The 26,146-nt window shown below is 67.7% G+C and overlaps 5 protein-coding genes across 7 annotated transcripts; 3 read left to right on the forward strand and 2 right to left on the reverse strand.

The window, feature by feature from the left end:
• Nucleotides 1-1,121: 1,121 nt before the first annotated feature.
• FBXL16 (F-box and leucine rich repeat protein 16) lies at nucleotides 1,122-4,243 on the forward strand (the record flags this gene model as incomplete). The annotated part of the gene is made up of 5 exons (XM_084296119.1): nucleotides 1,122-1,826; nucleotides 2,429-2,937; nucleotides 3,051-3,135; nucleotides 3,827-3,890; nucleotides 4,095-4,243. 5 exons carry the CDS (start codon nucleotides 1,122-1,124, stop codon nucleotides 4,241-4,243), a joined length of 1,512 nt encoding a protein of 503 aa, XP_084152245.1.
• Nucleotides 4,244-6,407: 2,164 nt separating this feature from the next.
• On the forward strand, nucleotides 6,408-11,772 carry WDR24 (WD repeat domain 24). Its single transcript, XM_084295780.1, has 9 exons — nucleotides 6,408-7,149; nucleotides 7,381-7,558; nucleotides 7,928-8,603; nucleotides 8,888-9,003; nucleotides 10,035-10,156; nucleotides 10,378-10,482; nucleotides 10,573-10,910; nucleotides 11,098-11,282; nucleotides 11,441-11,772. The coding sequence occupies exons 1-9, from the start codon at nucleotides 6,600-6,602 to the stop codon at nucleotides 11,607-11,609; spliced, it is 2,439 nt and encodes an 812-aa protein (XP_084151906.1). The 5' UTR covers nucleotides 6,408-6,599; the 3' UTR covers nucleotides 11,610-11,772.
• Nucleotides 11,773-12,714: 942 nt separating this feature from the next.
• JMJD8 (jumonji domain containing 8) lies at nucleotides 12,715-15,465 on the forward strand (the record flags this gene model as incomplete). Its single annotated transcript, XM_084296150.1, has 8 exons — nucleotides 12,715-12,998; nucleotides 14,183-14,231; nucleotides 14,361-14,457; nucleotides 14,562-14,630; nucleotides 14,719-14,838; nucleotides 14,924-14,991; nucleotides 15,070-15,204; nucleotides 15,294-15,465. 8 exons carry the CDS (start codon nucleotides 12,715-12,717, stop codon nucleotides 15,372-15,374), a joined length of 903 nt encoding a protein of 300 aa, XP_084152276.1. The 3' UTR covers nucleotides 15,375-15,465.
• Nucleotides 15,466-15,610: 145 nt separating this feature from the next.
• Nucleotides 15,611-18,947, reverse strand: STUB1 (STIP1 homology and U-box containing protein 1). Its single transcript, XM_084295830.1, has 7 exons — nucleotides 18,696-18,947; nucleotides 18,307-18,505; nucleotides 18,057-18,222; nucleotides 17,738-17,828; nucleotides 17,131-17,187; nucleotides 16,765-16,881; nucleotides 15,611-16,592 (listed from the first exon to the last, which is right to left on the reverse strand). Exons 1-7 carry the CDS (start codon nucleotides 18,930-18,932, stop codon nucleotides 16,467-16,469), a joined length of 993 nt encoding a protein of 330 aa, XP_084151956.1. The 5' UTR covers nucleotides 18,933-18,947; the 3' UTR covers nucleotides 15,611-16,466.
• A 1,048-nt stretch (nucleotides 18,948-19,995) lies between these two features.
• RHBDL1 (rhomboid like 1) lies at nucleotides 19,996-24,480 on the reverse strand (the record flags this gene model as incomplete). 3 transcript variants are annotated; one of them, XM_084295646.1, is made up of 8 exons in its annotated part: nucleotides 19,996-20,267; nucleotides 20,336-20,396; nucleotides 21,031-21,131; nucleotides 21,260-21,372; nucleotides 21,484-21,632; nucleotides 21,866-22,090; nucleotides 22,271-22,429; nucleotides 24,442-24,480. In XM_084295646.1, the coding sequence occupies 8 exons, from the start codon at nucleotides 24,478-24,480 to the stop codon at nucleotides 19,996-19,998; spliced, it is 1,119 nt and encodes a 372-aa protein (XP_084151772.1). The 3 variants fall into 3 exon arrangements, with proteins under 3 accessions (XP_084151772.1, XP_084151771.1, XP_084151773.1); XM_084295645.1 differs by having other exon boundaries at nucleotides 22,271-22,432; XM_084295647.1 differs by lacking the exon at nucleotides 21,866-22,090 and having other exon boundaries at nucleotides 22,271-22,432.
• Between the last annotated feature and the right edge of the window lie 1,666 nt (nucleotides 24,481-26,146).

Genomic DNA, 26,146 nt, shown 5'->3' on the forward strand with positions numbered 1-26,146 from the left:
GGAGGCAGCGGAGGCTGCATCCGAGAGGGGAGCGGCGCCAGGCTGTCTGCACAGGGCCGGCTCCGTCCCCGGAGGACAGGCTCTGGTGGTGCCGATGCCACCGCTGCTGCGCCGGCCTGCCTGCGGACACGGGCTGCTCGCGCCTTCACTGCCACTGCCATCCTGCCTCCCCTCCACCCAGCCAGCGGCTCGGTGGGGCAAACGGGCAGAAAACTGCCCCTTAAAGTGTGGGACAAAGCCTGGAGCTCGGCCTTGCCATCCTGCTGGGGGTGCTGCACACCCTAGCCATGCCGCTTGCAGTTGCCCGTGCTGCTGGGCTCGTTTTGGGGGGCTGCTCCCCTCCGCCTGGTCCAGCAGGGCACGGAGATGCTGTGAGGCTCATGGTGATGGGCTGGGGGCAGCAGGGGAGGTTATTTGTGCTCTGGGGCTGTCAGAGTGCAGCACAGAGGCTGTCTCAGCTGGACGCTGTCTCCAGGGTGGGACAGCCCCAGGCCATCAGCACCACGCTCACCGGCCAGGACGCTGCTCACTCGGTGCTGTCGGTCACCAGCCAGATGAAAGCTTTTACCCCTTGGTTCCTGGGGGCAACAATGTCCCTTCCTCGGGCTCCAGCTCCTCCCGGTCTGCCGGGGCTCAGTCCCCTCCAGCCTCAGCCCCAGCTGGGCCCTGCAGGGGGAACAGGACCTGGTCCTTTGGCAGGGCTTGGCCCCGGCGAGCACGGTGCGCAGGGTGCCAGCACGACGGGCATGGCACCGGTGGGACCCCACGCCAGGCACCGGCCAGGGGCGGGGGGGGAAGGAGGAGGAGGAGGCTGAGCCCCCATCAATTATTCACCTCCGTGTTTATAGAGGGAAATGTGTTTAATAATGCATGGCGGGGTGCGGCGGGGCCGTTTGAAAGCCTGCCTTGCTGCAGCTGAAATATTTATCGGGCTGTTTGCTGTGGTGCCACCGCGAGACGCGGCGCCTGGCCGGCACGGGCTTGCCAGCACAGCACGCGTGGGCTCTGCATGGCCCCAGCCCCATCCCGGCCCGGGCCATGCCTTCCATGCTTCCCGGGGAGCCCGGTGCTGGCCAGCGACCGCTCACACCCGCCCTGTGTTGCAGAGAGACCCGTGGAAGATGTCGAACCCGAGAAACGGCGACACCAAGCCCCCATGTTTGCCCCGCAATGGACTGGTGAAGATCCCCACGCAGCCCAACGGCCTCGGCTCCGCCAGCATCACCAAAGGCACCCCCGCCGTGAAAAACCGCCTGTGCCAGCCTTCCTCCGTGCCTGCCATCCTCAGCCCGGCCTTAGCCCCCCGCAGCGACCTGCCCATCCCCAGCCTGGCCTCACCGCTCTCCCTGGCCGCTCTGGCCGGCGTCTCGTCCCCTCCCGGTGCCTCCCTGGTGGGACTGAACTCAAGCGAGGCCGCCCCGGGCGCGGAGCACCCCTCGCCGGAGCGGCTGCCCGGCTCGCCCTCGGAGAGGCAGCTGGCGGTGGACGAGAAGATCCTCAACCGCCTCTTCTGGTACTTTTCGGCGTGCGAGAAGTGCGTGCTGGCACAGGTGTGCAAGGCGTGGCGGCGGGTGCTCTACCAGCCCAAGTTCTGGGTGGGCCTGACGCCCGTCCTGCACACCAAAGAGCTCTACAACGTCCTGCCCGGGGGCGAGAAGGAGTTCGTCAGCCTGCAGGGCTTCGCCGTGCGGGGCTTCGACGGCTTCTGCCTCGTGGGCGTCTCTGACCTGGACATTTGTGAGTTCATTGACAACTACCCCCTGTCCAAGAAGGGGGTCAAGTCCATGAGCCTTAAGAGGTCGACCATCACGGACGCGGGGCTGGAGGTAGGTGACCTCGGTGACGGAGAGGTGCCCGGGGACAGGGGTGGGCAAGATGTGGGCCAGTGGCACCGTGGATTGCCCTGATGGGATGTCCCTGTGGATGTCCCCAGTGCTTGGCCCTGCAAACCACTGCACCCAAAGGGGGGCAAGGTTTTGGGGGTACAAGGCTTGGTTCCCCTCCATGTGGTGATGGACCCCGGTGACACAACGGGCACAACCTTCCTGCCACCACGGTGGCACCCGGGAACACGCCTGCTACAGCCTGCACCAGCGAGGGCTTTCTCCAGCCCCACCAAGGGTGCAGACCACCCATGGGTGCACCCAGCTACGTGGTGCCAGCATCCACCTCATCCAGCAGGCAGGTGGCATCACCACGCTGCCGGGCCCTGGACCCCTGCCCACGGTCTGGGCGCTGGGTGGGTGCAGGGCTGCTCTCCCAAGATTTTGGGGGGGAGTTTTTCACCCCCACCACCCAGGGGAGCTCCTACAGCCTTTACCCATCCCCGCTGTGAAGGCTGACGGTGCGGCCGGGGCTGGGGCAGGGGGAAGAGCCTGGGGGGGCTCTGGGGAGATGCGGGGTGCCCTGACCACCCACCCCTCACCAGGTGATGCTGGAGCAGATGCAGGGCGTGGTGCGGCTGGAGCTGTCGGGCTGCAACGACTTCACGGAGGCCGGGCTGTGGTCGAGCCTCAACGCCCGCATCACGGCGCTGAGCGTCAGCGACTGCATCAACGTGGCCGACGACGCCATCGCCGCCATCTCGCAGCTCCTGCCCAACCTCGCCGAGCTCAACCTGCAGGCCTACCACGTGACGGACACGGCGCTCGCCTACTTCACCGCCAAGCAGGGCTACACCACCCACACCCTGCGCCTCAACTCCTGCTGGGAGATCACCAACCACGGCGTGGTCAACATGGTGCACAGCCTGCCCAACCTGAGCGTCCTCAGCCTCTCGGGCTGCTCCAAGGTGACGGACGACGGCGTGGAGCTGGTGGCCGAGAACCTGCGCAAGCTGCGCAGCCTCGACCTGTCCTGGTGCCCTCGCATCACCGACATGGCCCTGGAGTACATCGCCTGCGACCTGCACAAGCTGGAAGAGCTGGTGCTCGACAGGTACGGGGCCGTGCCTGGTGGCTGTGGTCCGGGGACGCATCACCTCCGTGTCCCATGTCCCTGTCACGTCCTTGTCCCATGTCCCACCACCTCCTTGTCCCGTGTCCCCACAGGTGTGTGCGGATCACCGACACCGGGCTCAGCTACCTGTCCACCATGTCGTCCCTGCGGAGCCTCTACCTGCGCTGGTGCTGCCAGGTACGGGAGGACGGGGCTGGGAGCCCGCGGCCGTGCCCGGTGCAGGGGACAGGAGGGAGGTGGCACTGGCGTGGGGATGGGGCGGGAGCTCCATGGGGTGGGAGTCCTGGGGCTGTTGGAGAGCCCTGGGCAGGAAGGGTGACGTGGGGCTGGGAACACGGGGAGGGGTGGGGGGCACCTGTGGGCTGAGCGGGACTCAGCTCCATCAGCCTGCCTCAGCACCCAGTCCCACCAGTGTCCCACCAGTGTCCCATCAGCCCATCCCATCACCCTGACCCACCACAATGTCCCACTGTCCTGTCCCATCACCCTGTCCCACCACCCCGACTCATTGCCCTGCCCCACTGCCACATCCCAGCACCCCATCCCATCACCCCATCCCACTGCCCCATCCCATCACCGTGCCCCACCGCCTAGTCCCATCACAATGCCCCACTGCCCTGTGCCATCACCCTGTCCCACCACCCAACCCCAAACCCTATTCCACCACCCTGTTCCACCACCCTATTCCACTTCCCCATCCCATCACCCTATTCCATCACCCTGTCCCACCACCCTGACCCATTACCCTACACCACCACCCCATCCCACCACCCCGCCCCAGCTCAGCCCCCGGTGCCGTGGATGCTGTACCCCATTTCTGGCACCTCTGCCTGCCCCCATCCCGGTCCCACTCCCGTTTCTCTTCCAGGTGCAGGATTTCGGCCTGAAGCACCTCCTGGGCATGGGCAGCCTGCGCCTCCTGTCCCTCGCCGGTGAGACCCGAGCACGAGACCGGGGATGCCGGGGAGGGGATGGAGAGGCCGGGCACGGGGACGGGGACGGGACCAGCCCTTGGGGACCCCCAGCACCCCCCTCCCCAGCACCGTGGGGCTCCTGCAGCCCAGGGATGCCCCCAAACCCCTTGGCACCCACATGGGGGTGGCCGGGGCGGTGACGGTGGCCCTGTCCCCTTGCAGGTTGCCCCTTGCTGACCACCACGGGCCTGTCGGGGCTGGTGCAGCTGCAGGAGCTGGAGGAGCTGGAGCTCACCAACTGCCCCGGAGCCACCCCCGAGCTCTTCAAGTACTTCTCCCAGCACCTGCCCTGCTGCATGGTCATCGAGTAGCGCCCGCCCGCCGGGGACCGGCCCCCCCCAGACCCAGCCGCGCCGCCGGCCGACGTCACCCGGCCGATTTCTGCGGGATTTGGGGAGGGGGGGGACACGCAAGAGACGCTGCCGATTCGACCGACCCACGTGTAAAGACCCCCCGCCCTCCACCCTCCTTTGACGCCCCCGGATGCCAGCATCCCCCCCCCAACCCAACACCACTGCAGCTGCTGACGAGGGGCCCTGGGCCCGGCGAGAGGAGGAGGAGGAGGAGGCTTCTTTTTGGCACCCATGGGTGCTTGGACGGACGGGTGCCCGGGACCCCTGCACAGAGCCACAGGCACCCCCGGATCCGAGAGACGAGCCAACCCCCCCCGTGCTGTGCGCCCCCCCCCTTTTCCTGCCCCCGGACCCCCCAGCCCTGCCCGTCCATAGGATGCTTCCCTCCGCCCTCGCATGCTCTCGCTTGCTTCAGTCTCGTGGCACGGCGGGGGGGGCACAGTGACAAGTGGCACCCGCCACCCTGCCGCCCCCCGGCCCCCCCTCCATACGGCTCTGCCAGCCAGGCCGTGACCCCGTTTGGCCCCCTCCAAGTCCCCAGGACGCCGCCGCTGCACCCCAATTTCCACCGGGGTCGGTGGGGTGATGCCCCCCCCCCAGTTTTGGGGCCGTCACCCCGTTACTGCCTGGGGAGAGCCGGGGGGGGCCGAGGGGCCACCGCCGTTGTGCGCGCACCCATGGGACGTGGCACTCGGTGCCCAGAGGTGTGACCCGTCCGGCTGGGACGGGCACGTCCCGGGGGGGTCCCCGGGTTGGGGGGGGGGCTTGGGGACCGTCCCCTTGCCCTGCTGCGGCTCCCAGGTGGTGGGGGGACGGCGGTGACGCCACGCCAAGGCAGGGGACGTCACCGGGATGTGCCGCCGCTTCTTCCAGACCTAAAGCCATCGCCCGGGTGCCACCAGCACCCCGGGGTGCCCCAGGTGCTGCGGGGGGGGCCGGGGGGGCGCAGGGCTGAGCCAGGCACCGGGCACGGGCACGGACACGGACACGGACACGGACACGGACACGCTTTCGGGTTGTTTTGCCTTTGTAAGGGCCGGGAAGGAACTGCTGCACCACCCGCCGCCTCCGCTCGCTCCTTTGTCCAAACCGCCCGTTTCTGGCCCCAAAACAGCCCCGAGGTTCAGGCCCTGGAATGGGGCTGGGGTGCGCTGCTGGCACCGCTGGGGGCTGACCCCAAAAAGCACCGGGGACATCGCGGCGGGACAGGGGCGCACCGGGGCACCCCGGGGTGTCGGGGCAGGGGGGTGCTGGGCGCAGCCCCCCGGGAGGAAGCCGGAGGTGGGGGGGGGACCTAGGGCAAGGTGGGAGCGGGGGGGGGGGTCTCGGGGTGCCCCGGGCTGGGGGAGGGGGTGAGGAGAGCAGCCCCATGTCAGCATGGGGTGGGGGCGTCTCCGTGCACCCCACTGCACCCCCAACCCCCCGACACCCCCAGGGCACCCCCGTATCCCCCATAACCCACAGCCCCCCCCCACATCCACCCCACTGCACCTCCACCCCCCCACTCCCCTCACTCCCCCCAGCGCCCCCCCAGCCCTCCCCATAACCCCCAGTGCCCCCCAGCCCTCCCCACCCCCCCATAACCCCCACTGCCCCCCAACCTCCCCACGTACCCCCCCGTGCCCCCAGCGCCCCCCCAGCGCCCCCCCAAACCCCCCAGGGCACCCCCAGACCCCCATTAACCCTCAGAGCCCCCCACATCCCCTGGTGCCCCCCCACGCCCCCCTACACCCCCCAGCCCCTCCCCATAGCCCCCCCATAGCCCCCGTGCACCCCTCGCCCCCTACCCCAGCGCCCCCTCCCCATATCCCCCGGGAACGCGCGCTCCGGGCCGGGGGGGCGTGGCCTGGTGATGGGGGCGTGGCCTGGGTCTTTTGGGGGCGAGGCCTGGCGCAGGGGGCGGGGTCTGGGCGTTTCGTGGGCGTGGCCTGGTGCTGGAGGCGGGGACTTGGTGGGGCGGGGGCGTGGCCCGACTCGCGGGTGGTCTTGGCGTAGGGGGCGTGGTCTCGCTTGTGGTTTGGCGGGAGAGGGCGTGGCGTGGCGGGGAGGGGGCGTGGCTTGGCGTGGCGGGAGAGGGCGTGGCTTGGCGGGAAGGGGGCGTGGCGCGCCTTGGCGGGAGAGGCGGGGCGCGGCGGCCGTTTCCGCGCCCGGGCTGCTGGGGCCTGGCTGCGGCCTGCGGGGGCTGAACGGGGCCGGGGGGACCCCGGGGGGCAACCGAGGAGACCCCGGGGAGACCCCAGGAGGGCCCCGGGAGGGCCCCGCGGGGGTCGTTGCGACCGGGACGAGGCGGCTTAGGGCGGCCTGCGGGGCCTGAATGCCACCGGCAGTGCCACCAGGCTCGGAGCCCGCGTCCCGCCGAGGGGTCCCCGCGTCCCGGCCGGCCATGGAGAAGATGTCGCGGTCGGGCGCGGCGCTGGGCGGCGCGGCGCTGTCGGGGCGCACCATGTTCTGCCACCTGGACGCCCCCGCCAACGCCATCAGCGTCTGCCGCGACGCCGCCCAGGTGGTGGTGGCCGGCCGCAACATCTTCAAGATCTACGGCATCGAGGAGGAGCAGTTCGTGGAGAAGCTGAACCTGCGGGTGGGCCGCAAGCCCTCGCTCAACTTCAGCTGCGCCGACGTGGTGTGGCACCAGATGGACGAGAACCTGCTGGCCACGGCCGCCACCAACGGCGTGGTGGTCACCTGGAACCTGGGCAAGCCCTCGCGCAACAAGCAGGACCAGCTCTTCACCGAGCACAAGCGCACGGTCAACAAGGTCTGCTTCCACCCCACCGAGGTCTACATGCTGCTCAGCGGCTCGCAGGACGGCTACATGAAGTGCTTCGACCTGCGCAAGAAGGACTCCGTCAGCACCTTCTCCGGTACGAGCCCGGCCCCTCGCCGCCCCCGCCGGGGTCCTTGCCCTCGCCCCGCACCCAGGAGGAGGGTGAGGTGCTTGGAGAGGGCAGGGAGGGAGCCGAGGGGCTTTTGCCACTCAGAGTGGGCTCAGGAGGGCTCCCTGGGGCTGGTTTGAAGCCAAGCACGTTTGTTCCTTCTTGGGGACCTCTCCCAGGGCTCTGTCCCATCGCTTCTCCCCTTCTCTCCCCGCCCAGGCCAGTCGGAGAGCGTGCGCGACGTCCAGTTCAGCATCCGCGACTACTTCACCTTCGCCGCCACCTTTGAGAACGGCAACGTGCAGCTGTGGGACATCCGCCGGCCCGACCGCTACGAGAGGATGTTCACGGCCCACAACGGCCCCGTCTTCTGCTGCGACTGGCACCCCGAGGACCGGTGGGTGCTCGGTCTCCACAGAGGGCAGACAGCCCAAAAATTGGGTTCCCAAGGGAAGCAGGGTCTCTGACACCCTGGCCTCTGTGCTGTTGCTCGAAGATGGTGGCAGTTACTTTTTCTTGAAGATGGAGAGGGAGGCGTGGGTTTTGTTTGTGTTTTTGACGTGCCAGGGCTTCCTGAGCACTGTTAATGCTTGGGTATGCCCAGTCTGGTGCAGGTTTCCCTCCTGCCTTTCCCTGGGGGCGGTTCGGGGGTGTCTGTAAATAGTTGTGTCCACGGAGCTGGGCGCAGCCAGTGCTGTGGCACCTTCCTCGCGTCCCGCTGTGACTCCTCCCGGTGTCTCAGCCTCTTTCCCCGTCCTTCTCTTAGGGGCTGGCTGGCCACGGGCGGCCGGGATAAGATGGTGAAGGTGTGGGACATGAACACCACGCGGGCGAAGGAGATCTACTGCGTGCAGACCATCGCCTCCGTGGCCCGCGTGAAGTGGCGGCCGGAGTGCAAGCACCACATCGCCACCTGCTCCATGATGGTGGACCACAACATCTACGTCTGGGACGTGCGGCGCCCCTTCATCCCCTCGGCCATGTTCGAGGAGCACAAGGACGTCACCACGGGCATCGTGTGGCGCCACCTCCACGACCCCTACTTCCTCCTGTCCGGCTCCAAGGACAGCACCCTCTACCAGCACATCTTCAAGGACGCCAGCCAGCCCATCGACCGGGCCAACCCCGAGGGGCTGTGCTACAGCCTCTACGGAGACCTGGCCTTCGCGGCCAAGGAGAGCCTCATCTCCTCCGACTCCAACCGCAAGCCCTACATCGGGGACCGCCGCCACCCCATCTTCTTCAAGCGCAAGCTGGACCCCACGGAGCAGTTTGAGTACATCTCCTCCTCCAGCGCCCTCAGCGTCTTCGAAACGGACGTGGAGAGCGGCAGCATGGACTGGTTCGTGCACACCGCCAAGCAGTACGCGCTGGCCGGCCGGCCGCTGGCCGAGCTCTGCGACCACAACGCCAAGGTGGCCAAGGGCTTGGACCGCAACCAGGTGAGGGCACGGCGCAGGCGTGAGGCTGGAGGGTGCTGTCAGGGGGAGGAGGAGGAGGTTTGGCTGGCAGCGGTGCTCTGGCTCTGATATCCCGTCCCTCTGTCCCTTCCCCTCTGCCCTATAGCTGTCCCTGGGAGGTTTCCCTTCACCCACAGCACTACAGCAAGCACAAATCTGGTGTGCTCAGGCACTCGGCATCGCCCAGAGCTGGGTAGATGGGCAGGTAACGTGGTAGATCTGCAGCTGCTTGGAGCAGGTGAGGTCTGACCGTGGCTGTCCCGCAGGTGGCTCAGACGTGGACGATGCTCCGCATCATCTACTCCAGCCTCGGCACCGTGTCGTCTGCTAACCTCAACCACAGCATGGGGAAAGGCAGCGCCGCCCTGCCGCTCATGAACAGGTAAGGGATGCCAGGGCAGCTCCTGGAGTGTCAGAGCCCCGGCCTCAGCTTGCCCTGGTTTGCAGGTTGGCATCATCTGAGTGTGGGCATTTTCTGTGTGGGTGTGAGGAGCGAGCGGGCAGCCTGGCCCTGAGCCACGCAGGCGTCCGTGCTGCTCCTTCCCCTCTCTGAAGCGGCGTTTGAAGCTGGCTGTGGTGGTTTGAGGCTGGTGTGGTGTCTGCAGTCACCTAACCGTGGCTGTGACCCTGCTTTGGGGACACAGAGCCCCTGTCTGGCTGCTGGAGCTGCCACAGGGCTGGTGCGGAGAGGGAGAGGGCAGCTCCGCTCTGCCGGTGGCTCGCTGGTGTGGAGAACCCTGCTGTGGGCTGACGAGGCAGGAAAACTTGCTTTTCCTCTTCCGAATGACACATGAAAGCGAGGAGTGAGGGCTCCAGATGAGTTCTCAGACCTTGCAGGGCTGGGTTCCCTCCTGGGATGAGTGGCAGAGACTCAAATAACATCAAACAAAGCCCTGCCATCGACCGAGCTCCGCAGCCAGCCGGGTCACTGCCTGTCACCAGCTCAAAACCACGAGCACAAGCTGGAGACGGCGGCTCTGCGTCAGCTCCATTCAGCTCCTCTCCTGTCTCGGAGGAGCCTGCGAGCAGCGACGCGTAACAAATAGCCAAGCGTCTCGCAGAGGAGCAGCTCCTGTTTACCCTCTTCGAAGCTGAACGTAAACAGCAAGAAATGGAGTCAAGAGGCTGTGCTCAGCTCTGAAACCGCTCGGGGAAACCTCTGCAGGTGGCTAGTGGGTGCCCGGAGATGCCAGGCTGAGAGAAAGGGCTGTGCTAACAAATGCAGCGTATTTTTATCTATTTATTTTTTAAGTTACAGGGTGGGGACAGCTGACTCTTTTGCTCTCAGGAAAATTAAGTCTCGTTTCACCATTCACATCATAACTGGAGAGCTGCGTCCAGCCTGCCTGCTGGCTAGAGCAGGAGCCGTAAGCTTTTGCGACCTTTAAGCCGAGCGCACGGCTTCTTTTCCAGCTTCAACCTGAAGGACATCCCCTCCGGCTTGGGCAGCGAGTCGAGACTGGATCGCAGCAAAGGGGAAAGCCGCACGGAAAACATCCTGCTGGATTCCTCCTCCACGCTGATCAACAACGAAGGTAGCATTTTTTCGGGGGGGTTTGGCACAGTCCTGCGGCTGTCCTCAGCTGATCCCTGGTGGCACAGTCCCAGACACAAGTGGCTCTGGTACATGCTAAGGGGGTACATCTGTCCTGTAAACGAGGCTGTGCTCATTCCAGGGGGCAGCAGACGGGCGATTTACCCCTGTGACCCCCCCCCCGGGGGGGCTGTGCTGACTCCCCTCTCCCTGGGCACACAGACAACGAGGAGACGGAGGGCAGCGATGTCCCTGCGGACTACCTGCTGGGAGACGTGGAAGCGGATGAGGATGACCTGTACATGATGGACCACGAGAACCCGCACGGTGAGCGTGGTGCTGGTCCCGGCCACCTGCCCGGATCTTCTCCCAGCCTTGTGCACTCGTTCCTGACCTCGCAGATGTCTTTCCTTTCAGCCGAGGAGCAGGAATACAGCCTTCCCCAGGAGGCCTTCCCTCTGCGCCACGAAATTGTGGACAACCCGTCGGCCCTGGACCACCTGCAGGACAAGGCCGACTCCCCTCACGTCAGCGGCAACGAGGCCGAGACGGTGTCGCTGACGCCCGTGGAGTCCTTCTCCCTCATCTCCATCTCCCACTCGCTCTACGAGAACCGCCTGCCCTCCGACTTCTTCAACCCCATCGTGCGGGACACGCTGCTTTTCTACGCCGAGCAGGGGGACGTGCAGACGGCCGTGTCCGTGCTCATCGTGCTGGGCGACCGCATCCGCAAGGAGATCGACGAGCAGACCCAGGTACACGGGGCAAGCCCGCGGCCAAACCCAAACCCACGGCCTCTTCCTCGCTGCTTTTCCCCCCCGGGTGTGCGGTCCTGGAGGGCTGGGCAAGGATTGACCCCGTTTTTGGGGCTGGCCCAGCGCCGTGTGGGCTGGGGGGAGAGCAGCTCGAGCTGGGGCTGAGCTGTGCCGTGCCGTTCCCCAGGAGCACTGGTACACCTCCTACATCGACCTGCTGCAGCGCTTCCAGCTCTGGAACATCTCCAACGAGGTGATCAAGCTGAGCACCTGCCGCGCCATCAACTGCCTCAACCAGGCCTCCACCACCCTCCACATCAACTGCAGCAACTGCAAGCGGCCCATGAGCAACAGGGGCTGGATCTGCGACCGGTGAGGGCAGGAGCTGGGTCCTGATGGGGTCCCTCGCCGGGGTCCCTCTCCGGGGCAGCAGCACCCAGTAGGATGGGGCTGTCCCCGCACCCCATTCCCTCTCTGTGTCCCCCCGGGAGCCTTTCCTGGCTCCTGCTCACCCCATATCTCCACCGCAGGTGCCGGCAGTGTGCCAGCATGTGCGCCGTGTGCCACCACGTGGTGAAGGGGCTCTTCGTCTGGTGCCAGGGCTGCAGCCACGGCGGCCACCTGCAGCACATCATGAAGTGGCTGGAGACCAGCTCCCACTGCCCCGCGGGCTGCGGCCACCTCTGCGAGTACACCTGAGCCCCGCCGCCACCACCGGTGCCGCAGCGGGTTGGGGAACAACTCCCTGCGTGTGTGTATTTATTTTTGGGGGGGTCCTGCGTACAGGATCCTATTTATTTTGGGGGCTGCCCGTCCCCCTGCGCGTGCCGTTTTGTACTGAATTAAACCAAACCAGCCTTGAGCCTCCTGTTATTGCTTTGCAGCTGCATGGGGGCCTCAGGGGTGTGCTGGGGGACCACAGCACCTCGCTCAACCCCCTTGGGGTGGCCCTGTAATAAATGGCTCAGTCTTCAAAATAGGACTATAATCAAAGTTTACAGTTTATTAAAGGAATAGAGGTAAGCAAACAGCGCTGGGTGCGCCGGGAGTCTCTGCTCCACCAAGATGCACACCAGTTACATCAAGCAGCTGGTTTTTATGCTCCTAGGCTGATACATATTCATTACTGCTAAAAAAAATAGGATTATTATAATTAGTTTCCAGAATCCAAACCCTCCTACTGGAGCATGCGTATCAGTCTCCGATGGTCCCTCTGAGGGACTCTGGGGGTTTCTCGTGCTGAAGGCTCATAGTCTTCCTCCCTCTTGTCCTTCTCCTTTGTTCAACTTGGCTGGATGTCAGAGACTTGTGCAGCATCCCCTGCAAGCTTTGTCTTTTAGTCGTTCTTCAGCTCTCCCCGTCTCTTTAATCTCCTGGCCAGATATCAGAGACTTGCAGTGTCCCATGCAAGTCATAATAGTTAGCAGTTATTCTGAAACCCCAACAGATATCAGAGACTCCAAGGAAAAAACCTACAAATACATTTCCCTTCAAGGGAACGAATTGACACAAATTGCTGGACCATTCCTTTGCAAGACACACGAATTATATGCATTACATACATTATATACATTAACCACTCTTTTTTTTCTTAGACGTGTGGTTATCCACGGGTCTGTAAGCCAGAAGGTCCCATCCATCACCCCATGCGGCCCTAGCACCGCTCCACACTGACACCAACCAGCCGAACAGGATTGGGATGTGGGGTCCCTATTGGGGTCCGTAGCGGGATCACATTGTGGGCCCCACCTTTTCTCCGCTGCCTGTTGCCCTTTTAAGCCCTCCCCGCCGGGAGCCGCGGTGCATGCTGGGAGTTGTAGTCCTGCGGGCGGCCCATGGCGCGCTGGCTGCTGGCCCTGCTGGCCCCGCTGGCCTGGGCCCGGCCGGGGGGCGGCGAGGGGCCGGGGGGGGGCAGCTGGTGAGGAGCGGGGCCGGGGGGCGGGGAACGGGGGCACGGGGGGACGGAGGGACGGGAAGGGCACCGAGCGGGGGGTCCCGTTGCAGGCAGGCGGGGGCGGTGCCGGAGGAGCCGCGGTGCACGGTGGAGGGCGCGGACGCGGCGCTGAGCGCGGAGCTGTTCCTGAGGCGGTACCGGGGGGGGTCCTGGGGAGGGGGCACTGGGGGAGGGGGGGTTTAGGGGGTCCTGGGGGGGGTCCTGGGGGGGGGTCCTGGAGAGGGTCTGGGGGGGTTCTGGGGAGGGAACACTGGGGGAGGGGGGGTTTAGGGGGTCCTGGGGGGGGTCTTGGGGGGTTCTGGGGGGGGTCTTGGGGGGTCCTGGGGGGGGTCCTGGGGAGGGGTCTGGGATGGGGGAGCGTGGAGGGGGGAGTACAGAGGGGGGGGGACACTGGGGTCTTGGGGGGGGGGGGGGGGGTATTGGGGAGGGGGACGTGGGGGGGGGGGCACCTGGGGAGGGTCTCGAGGGAGGGGTCCCGGGGGGGTCTCGGGGGAGTGGGAACCTAAGGAGGGGGTCTCGGGGGGGGTATTGGGGAGGGGACCCCAGGGGGAGGGTCCCAGGGGGGTCCCGGGGTTGGGGGTCTCGGGGGTGGGGGCCTTGGGGGGGGCACAGAGGGGAGGGGGGGGACCCCGGGGAGGGGTCTCAGGGAGGTATTGGGGAGGGGACCCCTTGGGGACAGGACCCCTGGAGAGGGTCTTGAGGGGAGGGGTCTCGTGGGGGTGGGACCTTAGGGAGAGGTCTGGGGGGGGGTACTGGGGAGGGACCCTAAGGAAGGGGATTTAGGGGGGTCCGGGGGGGGGGGGGGGGCACCCTGGGGAGGGTCTCGAGGGAGGGGTCCCGGGGAGGGTCTCGTGGGGGTGGGACCCTAAGGAGGGGGTCTCGGGGGGGGGCGTATTGGGGAGGGGACCCCGGGGGGAGGGTCCCAGGGGGTCCCGGAGGAGGGGGGTTCGGGGAGGAGGTCTCATGGGGGTGGGATCCTAGGGGAGGGGTCTCAGGGGGAGTCCTGGGGAGGGTCCCAGGGGGATCCTGGAATGGGGGTTTCAGGGGGGTTCATGGGGAGGGGAACCCGGGGGGGCACAGACCCCCAGGGAGGGTCCCGGGGTGGGAGGGTCCCGGGGGTGCCCTGGGATAGGGGTCTTTGGGGGGGGGGGGGACCTCGGGGAAGGGTCCGAGAGTGGGGGGGAATCCTGGGGTGAGGGGTCTCTGGGGGGTCTGGGATGGGGGTCTCAGGGGTTCCCCGTGTGGGGGTGTCCCAGTGCCAGCCCCGTGATTCCCCCTGGTACCTCCCCCCCCGGTTTGTGCCCCCCCCCTCCCCCAGGTTCGCCTTCTCGCGGCCCGTCATCCTGCGCGGGGTCACGGACAACTCGGTGAGTGCCGGGCACCGGGACGGGGGTGGGGGGGGACACCATGGGGGGCAGCGGGGTGGCAGCAGCACCCGTCCCGCTGTCCCCCCCCCCCCATCCCATCCCGCTGTCCCCCCCCATCCCATCCCGCAGGCGTTCCGGGCGCTGTGCACCCGCGAGAAGCTGCTGGCTGCCTACGGGCAGCGCCTGGTGCGCCTCAGCACGGCCAACACCTACTCCTACCGCAAAGGTGAGGGGCTGGGGGCTCTGCGGGGTGCTCGCCCCCCATTACCACCACCCCCACCCCGGTGGTCCCAGACCGGCTCCTCGCTGAGCTCTGCCCCTTCCCCGCAGTGGACGTCCCCTTCCAGGAGTACGTGGAGCAGCTCCTGAAGCCGCAGGACCCGACGGCGCTGGGCAGCGGTGGGCAGCGTGACCCCCCCCCCCAATCCATCCCAAACCCTAACCCAAAACCCTAACCCTAAAACTCGGCACCCGTCTCTCCCCGCAGACACCCTCTATTTCTTCGGGGACAACAACTTCACCGAGTGGGGTCCCCTCTTCCAGCAGTACGTCCCTCCGCCGTTCCGCATCCCCGGCACCAGCGGCGCCTACAGCTTTGGGATCGCAGGTGGGGGCCACACAGGGGGGGCTGCAGGCTCAGCTGGGGGGGCGCAGGCAGCCCCGGAGCCGCCCAGCAGCCGCTCCCTCCCTAGGCTCGGGTTCAGGAGTCCCCTTCCACTGGCACGGCCCCGGTTACTCCGAGGTGATTTTCGGCAGGAAGGTGAGCGAGGGGAGTGCTGGAAACCCCCCCCCAGGGGGATTTGGGGAGGGGGAGCTGAGGCTTTGCGGTGTCTCCCAGCGCTGGTTTCTCTACCCGCCGGATAAAACCCCGCACTTCCACCCCAACGAGACGACGCTGGCCTGGCTGCAGCACACCTACCCCACGCTGCCCCCGGCCGAGCGGCCGCTGGAGTGCACCCTGCGCCCCGGGGAGGTGAGGGCCGCGGGGAGGGCGGGCGGCAGCTCCTGGTTTTGGGGTGGAAACCCCCAAGGAGCACCCCCCCCACCGCGCTCTGCCCGCAGATCCTGTACTTCCCCGACCGCTGGTGGCACGCCACGCTCAACCTGGACACCAGCGTCTTCATCTCCACCTTCCTGGGGTAGCTCCAAGGGCACTGGATCCCCCCCCCCAAAAAAAAACAACACCGGTATCAGGACCAAGCACCTGCAGTTTTTTTTACTCCCCCTTGGAGTAAAATTTTGGTGTCATGGCTCCAGCGCTGACATCAAAACTGCCACAAAAGGATTGGGGACAAACTGCACCCCCCCCCCCCAACCAGCTCCAGGGAAGAGGCCCCTGCCTGCCCCAGCCCCTCGCAGAGAGCTTCAGGAACCACGCGAGCTCTTCTCACCTTTATTGCTGAATGGTTTGGTTTGGTTTTGGTTTTTTATTTTTTTTATTGACATCGGCCAACGGGCGGAGCGCTGGGAAGCCGGGCGGGCCGCAGGCCAACCACGCAGCGACGCTGCCGCCGACCACAATGCTGGAGCCTAGGTGGTTTCTTTTTTTTTCCTTTTTTCCAAAGGGATTTCATTAAAAGGAAGATGAACTTGAACCCGGGTGCTTGTTCAGGGGGAACCACGGGCCCGGGGCCAGCAGGAGGGCGCACCCCCAGCCCCTTCCAGCCCCGGGGCCGTTGTTCCCCAGAAAAAGCCCAAAGGCAAGGCAGTAGGGGCAGAGCACCTCTTCGGCTCCCACCCCAGCACGTGGCTATTTACAGGAGAGAGGGGAGACACCACGCTGGCCCCACGAGAGCTGGACGAGGAGGAAAGGAGCTATGTACACGGGGGAGAGGAGGGGACCTGGCCGGAGCACCGAGCACCCGCCCCAGCACGCTGCCTCCTGCCACGGGGGGAGCAACTTTGGAGATTGTCAGTGCCGGGGGGGGTCCCTTCCCTCTTCTCCGGGCGATGAAGGTGTTGGCGACCCTTCCAGGAGGCCACAAGCCACCCTCCTCCATGCTGCTGGCCAGGACTCCTCCGAGCACCTCGCTCCCCACGGGCAGAAGCCTTCAGACCGGCCCAGCCGCGGTTCCCCGGGGAGGGGGAAGGCGACGTGCCCTCGCCCAGCGCTGCCGAAGGGTCCCTGGGCACCCAGAGCGGAGGGGGGACAGGCAGGGAGGGAGTAAGGCATGGTGCCAGCCCCAGGGCGGCGGGGAGATCCCAAAAAAGGGGCTCGGCGCGGCCCCCGGGCCGTCAGTAATCTTCCACCCAGCCGTTCTCCGAGATGAAGGCGTCGATCACCTCCTTCATGGCCAGGTTGGGGATCAGCTGGTCCTGGGTCAGGGGACTCCTCGTGACGGGATCGAAATGACCCACGCGCTGCAAGGGAGGAGGTGGCCACGAACCGGTTACGCCGCATACCCGGCCCCGGGGCCAGCAGCAGGGCCGCTTGGGCTAGCGAGGCACCCGCCTGGCGACCCAGCCCAGAGCTTCCTGCTGCTGCCAGGGCGAGGAGGGCGCAGGGCTGGGGTTTTCCCCAGCCCAGCAGTACCTGGAGGTGTTCCTCTATGTCCTTCCTGTCGTACGTGATCCCGCTGGGCGTGATGCAGGGCTCCCGCATCAGCTCGAAGCTGATCTTCCCGCACAGGTAGTCGGGGATGTCCCGCTTCTGGCTCGAGAGACGCAGAGCCGGGTTAGGAGGGGCCGGGTAAACGCAGCCTCGGAATTAAAAAGCGCTGAGAGGCGGCGGTGAGTGAGGGTGCAAGCAGCTGCATGCCGCAGCAGCGGCTCGGACAGGGGCTTGCCCCCGGCACGCTGTCCCAGGGCTGGTTTGGGAGGAGGGGAGCGCAGCAGGGACTGAAGGGGGTTAGGGCAAGCAATTCGGGCTGGGGAGAGCGGGGAGCTGGGGCACACTCACCTTCCTCTTCTCATCCACCTGCGAGAAGAGCTCGTCCATGTCTGCCAGGAACTTGTCCTGAAAAAGGAAGCTGTGCAGTGAGGGGGAGCACAGCCCGCTGCCTCCTCTCCCACGTCAGAGGCTCCAGGCAGGAGCGAGCCCCGATATCTCCCACCCATGGGTGCTGCAGACCCAGCTTGCCCCACGCAGGCACGACCCCACTGCCAGCGGGGGCATGGATTGGGCCACAGGTCCCGGGGCAGCCCCTTGGGATCCCAGCCCCCGTTTCCCAACCCTCGCGGTTGAACCGCGTGGCAGAAGTGATCCAGCTTAAAAATAACCCTCCTTCACGGGGCTATTTTTATCCCCGGATTAGTCCCTGCTCCGGGACACCACAGGGACCCACACGCGGCCTCAACGGGCAGGAGGCACTCGCATCATGAAGCCATTGAGGACCCACGGGGACCACATCCATCAGGGCACGGCGGCATCACCGCTGCCACAGGGGGACACACGAGGGGGACAAAAGCCCTCAACAGCAGCTTGTGTCGAGCCAAGGACGGAGGGAGCAGCACCTGGGGAAGCCCCGGCTCCCTCCTGCCTGCTCTGTGCCCGCACAGCCACTCACGTGCTTGGCCTCGATGCCGGCCAGCTGAACGCGGCTCCGGCTCTCGTCCACGCTTTCTTCTTGCTGAGTCTTCCGGCACTCGGCCAGCTCCCTAGGACAGAGGCAGGAGAAGTCAGGGCAGGCAGCAGAAGCGATGACGGGATGCCATCGCTGGCCCAGCCCCAGGGGCGCTGTGCTCGGAGCCACAACACCTTCACGGCACCGAAAGATCTTTACAGCAGCTCGCTGCTTCTCCCACCACATGGGTCACATCCACACCTTTGGGCTCAGCCATGCAGGAAGCCGAGGGGGTGTGGTGAGGACCCCCGGCTGTCGTTACCTCTCCTTCTCCGCCATGATCAGCTTGGTCAGGTAGGAGTGCAGCTCGTTCTCCTGGTTGATCCTCTTCTCCTCGATGCTGTTCCAGCGCTTCTTCTTGGCGATGCGCAGCGCGCTGGGGATGTCGTCCCCGAAGTTCAGCCGCTGCTCCTTGGCGAGGTTATAGGCTGCGGGTGGGAAAAGACACTGGGCACGTCTCAGAGCCCGGCCGCGTGCCTGCAGCCACCCCCACCCCCGCCGCCGCTGCTCACCTCTCTGCAGGTTGGCGATGGCCTCGTCGTAGCTCTCCATCTCCATCTGGCACTGCCCCAGGAAGAAGTGCGCCTTGACCGACTGCCCGTCCAGCTCCAGCGCCCGCTTGCAGTCCGCCAGCGCCTTGTCGTGCTGCTGCATCTTCAGGTAGCACAGCGCCCGGTTGGTGTAGTACACGGCCACCAAGGGGTTGCGGTTCTGCGGGGACAGCCACGCCGCTCAGCCCTTGGGGCACCCCAGGGTGCTGCCCACACCCAGCCCCACATCTCCCTATGGGGGGGGGGGCACCCATTTGGGGGACACCCCGGGGTGGGGGGGGGGCTGGGGCGGGCCCGGTGCTGCCGGGGGGGTGTCAGGGGGTGCCGGGGGGGTCCCGGGGCTCACTCACGATGGCCCGGCCGTAGGCGGCGGCGGCCTCGGAGTACTTGCGGCCCCCGAAGAGGCGGTTGCCCTGCTCCTTGTGCTCCTGCGCGCTGTAGCTCTTCTCCGGGCTTCCTCCTCCGCCGCCGCAGCCTCCCCCCGTCGCTCCCGGCCCCGCCGCCGCCGCCGAGGAGCCCCCGCCGCCTCCGCCGCCTCCTCCGGGCCCCGCCGCGCCGCCCTCCCCCCGCTCCTCCTTCCCCTTCATGGCCCGGCCCGGCCCGGCCCTGCCGCCCGCCGGGGGCCGCCGGCTCCGCTCCTGCTGCGGCCGCGCACTGCGACAGCGCCGCCCCGCGTCACTTCCGGGGGCGGGGTTAAAAGGGGGCGGGAGTGGGCGGGGCTTAGGCGGGGTGGGCGTGGCCTGTGTGACCGGGTGGGGGCAGACGGGGTGGGCGTGGATAGCATTGGTGGGCGTGGCTAAGCAGGAGGTGGGCGTGGTTAGCGAGGTGATGGGCGTGGCTAAGCGAGCGGGCGGTGATCTCTGTGTGGGCGTGGCTTAGTGGGCGTGGCTTGGTGGGCGTGGCCACTTTTGGCGCGCCGCTCCCCCCCTCCCGCTCCTCCCGCGCGTCCCTCCCTCTCCCCCCCCCCCCCTCCCTAATAAGTCCCGTCCCTAATTAGCGCAGCGCGGCATCATTAAGCTGCCCCCCCCCCCTCCCCTAATTCCCGCCCCCCCCGCACAGCGCCGGCCGTGTGCAAAATATTTATTTGTACTCCAAAAACCAGAGGGGGGGGAGGTTAAGGAGGGGGGTCCCCGAGCCCCCCCCCCCACACACACACACCGCGGGGGGGGGGTTGGGGGGGTCCTGGGGGGGTCCCAGCGGGGCCGTGCTGCCCCCCCCACCCCCCCCCCCCGCCCCTCCGCTGCTTCTTTGGGTAGAAAAATAAAATCGCTCCCGGCGTCAAAGTGCAATTCCCTTCTGGGGGGGGGGCGCGGGGGGGGGCCCGGAGGAGCCTGGAAAGGGGCTGCGGGGAGGCACGCGGGGACCCCCCCCCCCAATTGGGTGGGGGTCGCGCGGGTGCCCCCCCCCCACCCCCCCCACCCTCACCCCGTGGGGGGGTGGCTTCGTTCAGCCGGGGGGGGGGGTACAAAGGAGGGGGGGCTGCCGGGGTGCCCGCGGGGGGGCGGCGCGGTCGCTAGCACCGAGGGGACGGGGGGGGGGGGGGGCGACCCCGTCCCCGTATCACGCGCGGGGCCCCCCCCCCTCCACCGGGCTCCGGCCCACGGGGCGCTGTTATGGGGTGTGGGGTGGGGTGGGGGGGGGGTGGGGGGGTTAGGGCGGGGGGGGGATCTGTGCCCCCAGCAGGTCGTAGGCGAAGATGTTCCAGAAGACGGCGAAGAGCAGGAAGGTGCCGTAGGAGAGCAGCACCACCCACCAGCCGCACTGGTCCTGCAGGCTCTCCTCGTAGCTGCGCAGGATGGTCAGCCCCATGCTGATGCCCACGATGGCCCCCGCCAGGTGGGCCATGAAGCTGGGCTGGGGGCCCGAGGCTGGCAGCGGGGGCGAGAAGCGGAGCCAGACGGCGCGACCCACCTCCGAGCTCACTGCAAGGCAGAGCCCCGCGGGTGGCACCGCGTCCCCGTCCCGTCCCCGTCCCCGTCCCCGTACTCACTGCACACCAGCGCCAGCACCATCCGCAGCAGCTTGTAGGGGCAGCGCATCCCGGCCCAGTTCTGCGGACGGACGGACGGATGGATGGACAGACACTGAGCCCCCCCGTGGAAGGGTCCTGTCCCCATGGAGCGCCTCCATCCCTGCTCCACACCCACCCCACGATGCCACCCCAAGGGGCTCCCCCCACAGAGCCACCCCACAACAGCAGTGTCCCACAGCACCCAAACCGTGCTCGCCCCCTGTGACCCAGCATGGTGCCCACCCCAAATCCCACACCGTGATGCCCACCCCATGATGCAACCCCCCAGTTTCAGACCATGGTGCCCACCCCATGGCGCCCGCCCCATGGTGCCCGCCCCAAAATGACCACGCTGCAGTTTCACTTTATAGCTCCCACCCCATAATGCCCACCCCGTCATACAACCCATGCTTCCCACCCCATCACCCTACATGACAGTGCCACCCCACGGCTCCCATGGGAACGGTGCCCACCCCGAGATGACCTCTCCCCAATTTCACCCCATGGCACCCTCCCCATGGCGCCCACCCCATGGCGCAGCCCCACAACCTCTCACCACAGCGCCCACCCCACAACCTCGCATCACAGAACCACCCCAAAACACCCGCCCCATAGTCTTGCACCGCAATGCCCGACCCCACAATCTCACTCCCCGGTGCCCCCCCGGCGCTGACCATGACGACGTTGGCGAGGTGAGCCGAGCAGAGCGCGTAGACACCCCCCGAGCCCCCGACCAGGGGTGCCCGCATGTCCGTGATGGAGACGGTGAGGGAGCCTGCGGCACGGCGCCGTGTCAGGGGGGGGCTCCATGACGCCCCCCAGCCCCACCCCTGCCGGCTGCGGGGACAGCGGGGACATTGGGGACAGCAGGGACATTGGGGACCGTCGCGGGCGCTCGCCCACCTGCGAGGACGCCGGCCAGGTAGAGGAAGCTGATGCGCAGGATGCCGTGCACCATCTCCAGCGGCACCCCGATCATCAGCTGCAGGAGGGCGTTGAACCCCAGCTGCTCCAGCCTGCAGGGGGGACACCGGGGGACACCGGGGGACACGAGGGGACACATTGGCTCAGGCCGGTGTCCCTGGGCACCCCGGGTCGGCGGAGCCGTGCTGACGGCAGGGACTCACCCCACGTGCATGAACATGTAGGTGAGGAAGCGCCAGGCGCGGGCGCGGTGCCCGGGGTGGTAGACCAGGGGGCTCTTCATGTACTCGGGGTGGTAGGTCTGCAGCACCCACTTGTTCAGCCGGGCGCCGTAGCACAGGAACACGATGATCTGCGGGGAACCACGGGGCTGTCACCTCCCCCCCCTGCCCAAATCCCTCCAGCCAGGTGCGGGGCACTGGGGACATCGCAACTGCTGTCATCCGGATGGATGTGCCCCAGGTCGGAGCCTCCCATAGGCACGGGGACACCACAACCAGCGTCACCCGTCCCCTCCAGCCCCGGTGTGAGCCCCCCATGGACACCAGGACGCGGCCAGGCTCATCCCACCCGCCGAGCCCCCACCTGGGTGAGGGTGACAGCTGCCATGAAGACGGGCGGGGGACACGTGCGGTGCTGGTAGAAGTACCAGCGCCGGTCCATCTCGCAGGGCAGGATCTCGTAGGCCACGTAGCGGACGAAGCGCTTGTAGAAGCCCAGGCCGGTCTCATCGAGCAACCCATCCCGGGGCAGGGCTCGCTGCCCGTTGGCGATGGCTCGCTTGAAGCTGCTCGAGCGCTTGCTGCTGATCTGCGGAGAGAGCCCGTGGCCGCCGCCGGGAGCTGCGGGGCGCCCGGTCCCGGCTCGCACCGGGAGGCCCCCGGCGCGCACCCCAGCCCAGCGGGAGGGCCCGGCCCCGGCGGCACGCGGGGTGGCACCCACCCACGCTCCCGTCCCTGTCCCCGTCCCCCGCCTCGCCCCGGCACTGACCAGGTCTACCAGCTCCTGATAGCAGACCTGCCCCTCGTCGTTGCCCTGTGCCAGGGCCACCAGCATGTCCAGCTTGGCGGGGTCCAGGGGCAGCTCATGGCTGTGCACGAGGCTGGCGAACGTCTCCACGCCGATGAAGCCGGTGTTCTCAGGGTCAAGCTGCTGGATACGGCACGGGCATGGCCGGGGGGTGTCCCCGGGGCAGCTGGAAGCCCCGAGTTGGTGCCCCCACGCCACTGCCTGCCCCACGCCACCGCCTGCCCCACGCCGTGCCGCTGCAGGAGCCGCCGCAGCCTCGCCGCGCAGCCACCACTCTCCCACTCAGTCGCTCCCCGCCGCCAGCAGCCTGCCAGCCGGGAAGCCACGAAGCCAAACACACGCGCGGCGCTGGCACCATCCTCCTCCTCCTCCTCCTCCTCCTCCTGCACCTCCCAGCTCCACAGCACCTGTGCTGGGGCACCTGCACCCTCCTCAGGGCTCCCCAAACCGCTGGGCACCCTGTGACCATCGGGTACCCCGTGACCATCGGGTACCCCATGCCACCACCGGGCGCCCCGTGCCACCGTCCCACTCCTGGAGTTCAGGAGGGCAGGGATGAGGAAGGTGCCACTCTCTGATGGCCGGAGCACAGCTGGGGACCCGTTCTGGGGCCACCAACACAATTTCCCGGCCGTTCCCCCGTGTCATTTTTCTTCTTTCTTCTCCGGGGAGAAAACTCGTGGGCAACGTCCCCACGGGACGGGCAGGGCACCGAGCGCGCAGGCATGGCTGGCACCCCCCACGTGCACTTTCACCAGGGAAAAGCCAAAATCCCTTCCCAAGGGGGGTTCAGCTGCCCAGAGCCCCCTCCACATCCCGGAGCTGATCCTGCCCGAGGTGGGTGCTGGTGGCTGCAGGACGGCGCCAGGCTCCGTGGGGAGATTCAGCAGGGGGAGAGGGGCAAAAACCACAGCGCAGGGCGAATTTCATGATGGGGAGCTCAAGCGCACGCAGGGCCTCCCCGCCAGCCTCAGTGGGAGCTGGGGGCATAGGCGCAGGCTTTGGAGCGGGGTGTGGGATGTGGGGTGTGGGATGCGGGGTATAGGATGTGGGACGGGGGGGTGCGCTCCCAGCCGTGCAGCCCATGGGGTTGGGGAGCACCCCGGGGCCACGCCAGGACCGGGCGCTGCTGCCCCAAGCACCAAGCTCCAGGGAGCCGCTGACTGCTTTGGGAGTGGGGGGGGACATCTCCCCACGCCCCCAGCCCTACAGCCCAGGGGGGGGGACAGCTCCTGGCCCCTCAGCCCCGTGGGGCTCCCCCAGGACCCGCTCCCTCCCGGCGGTGCCCAGCAGCGGGGTGACAGCACCGCAGCACCCCGCGGGGAGGCTGGGGGGACTCGCCCAAGGTCACGGAGGCAGCCGGGGGGGGGGGGCACCCAATAAATTCCCAATAAATTCCCAATAAATTCCCTCCCCAACCCCACGGCGGAGTCGCTGGCTCTGCTCGGGGTGCGGGGGGGAGCGGGGTCAGGCCGCACCGCCGAGGCCACCGAGGGAGGTGCCGGGGGTGCGGGGACGGTGCCGGGGCGCACGGAGCGTTCATGTACCGGGGGGGGGGGGGGCCTGATCCTGCCGGTGGTGCGGGGCCGCCGCTGCGCAGCGCCGGGGCTGCTCCCCGGGGCTGCTCCCGCAATCAGGTCACGGGGCTCGATGCAGCCCCCCGCGGCCGTGAGCCCGAGCCCGAGCGCGCAGCGGGGCGGCCGAGGGTGGTGGTGGTGTGGTGGTAGCGGGGGGGGTCCCCATCGCGGAGCCCCCCCCCCCCGGGGCTCAGCACCCCCCGTCCTTGCCGGCGCACCTCGCCAGGATCCGGCCCGGGGCGCGCAGCGCGGGGAGGAGGAGGCCACAAGTGCGCCGAGTTGCCCGGGCTCAGCGGCGCAACGGGGGCACCGCGGGGGACGGAGGGGGCACGGGGGGGGTTTCACCCTGGGGGGGGGCACCGGGCACAACGCCCCCCCGCCCTCCCCCCGCCCGCAGCGCTGCCCGTTGCACAGTGCCCCCCCCTCCCTCCCTCCCCTTTCCAGCGCGCAGCCCGGTGCCCGCTCGCCCCCCCCGGTAGCGCTGCCCGGTGCTCGGCGCCCCCCCCCCCAGAGCATCCCCCAGCCCCCCCCCGACCCCCCCGCCGCGGTTCTCACCTGCTCCTGGATGAGCTGCAGCAGGGAGCTCCTGTCCATGCACCCGGCGGGGTGCGGGCTCCGCCGCTCCCCCGCGCCCGGGGCCGGCGAACCGGGCAGGGGAGCGGCGCGGGCGGCGGGGGGGGGGGCCGGCGGCGGCGGCGGCGGCGGGGGGGGCGGCTCTGCCCTCCAGCCCCGCGTTGCGGCGGGCCCGGCTCCGAGCTGAGAGCGGCGGCGGCGCCGGGAGCCGCCGATGGCAGCGGGGCGGCGGCGGCGGCGGCGGCGGCGGCGGCGGGGGCGGGAGCGGAGCCGAACGGAGCCGCCCCCGCCGCAGCGCACGGCGCAGCGCCCCCCCCCCCCTCCTTCTCTCCTTGTGTCCCCCCCCTCCCCGCCGCCACCGCCGCCGCCGCCGCCCGGGGAAGCGGGGAAGCGGCGCCCGCCCCGCTCCGCTCCGCCCCGCCGGCACCGCGGCCCGTGGGGAGAGGGGGGGCGGCGTGCCGGGATGGGAACGGGCAGCCCGGGGGGGAACGGGCATCCCAGTACAGAAATGGGCATCCCAGGGGGAACGGGCATCCCAGTATGGGAACAGGCATCCCAGTACAGAAACCTGCATCCCGTGATGGGAACGAGCATCCCCGGGTGGGAATGGGCATCCCAGTATGGGAACGGGCATCCCAGAGGGAACAGGCATCCCAGTATGGGAACAGGCATCCCAGTACAGGAAACTACATCCCAGTATGGGAACGGGCAGCCCGGGGGGAATGGGCATCCCGGGATGGGAACAGGCATCCCAGTACAGAAATGGGCATCCCAGTATGGGAACCTGCATCCCGTGATGGGAATGAGCATCCCAGTACAGGAATGGGCATCCCAGAGGGAACAGGCATCCCGGGGGAAAATGGGCATCCTGGAGGGAACAGGCATTCTGGGATGGGAATGGGCATGCCAGTATGGGAACTGGCTTCCTGGGGGGAACGGGCACCCCAGTATGGGAATGGACATCCCGGGATGGGAACTTGCATCCCCTGTTTGGAACGAGCATTCCTGGATGGGAATGGGCATCCCAGTATGGGAACAGGCATCCCGGGATGGGAACCTGCCCCCTGGTACAGGTGCATGCAGCCTGGCATGGTGTCTGCATCCCAGTATGGGTCCCAGCATCCCAGTGTGAGTACCTGCGTCCCAGTATGGGTACACACATCCTGGTGCAGGTTTATCCTGGCACAGGTACCAACACCCTGATACAGGTACCTGCATCCCAGTATGGCTGTGTGCATCCCACTACAGGAACCTGCACCCCAGTATGGGTCCCAGCATCCCAGTACAGGTCCCAGCACCATGCAAGTGCTGCAGCTGGCAGAGGTGCCCACAAGTTTTGCCTCTGTCCCTGCTGGGGCGCCCACAGCCCAGCCCAGCACCTTGCATCCCATCCCCCTTAGCATCACCTCCTGCCCGCACCAGCTCTGCTCCATCCCCGTGTGAGCACCCCACAGCCTGGCCGGGCTGTGTCCCCCTGCCCCGGGACCCCTTTCTGCCCTGGCAGCCCAGAGGATCCCACACACAAGGGGAGCAGCGCGGCCCCATCCAGCCCTGGAGTTCCCCAGCGCCTCATCCCAGTGGAGAGCTGAGGCTCTGGGGGATTTAACAGTCCCCGGGGCAAACCCAAGCTGTGGCAGGGCCCCGGAGAGCTGTGACCACGGTCCCCAGTGCCCAGGGCCTGCGGCAG

The sequence above is a fragment of the Netta rufina genome (assembly GCF_964035555.1).
Source record: "Netta rufina genome assembly, chromosome: 15".
Classification (NCBI taxonomy): Eukaryota; Metazoa; Chordata; class Aves; order Anseriformes; family Anatidae; genus Netta; species Netta rufina.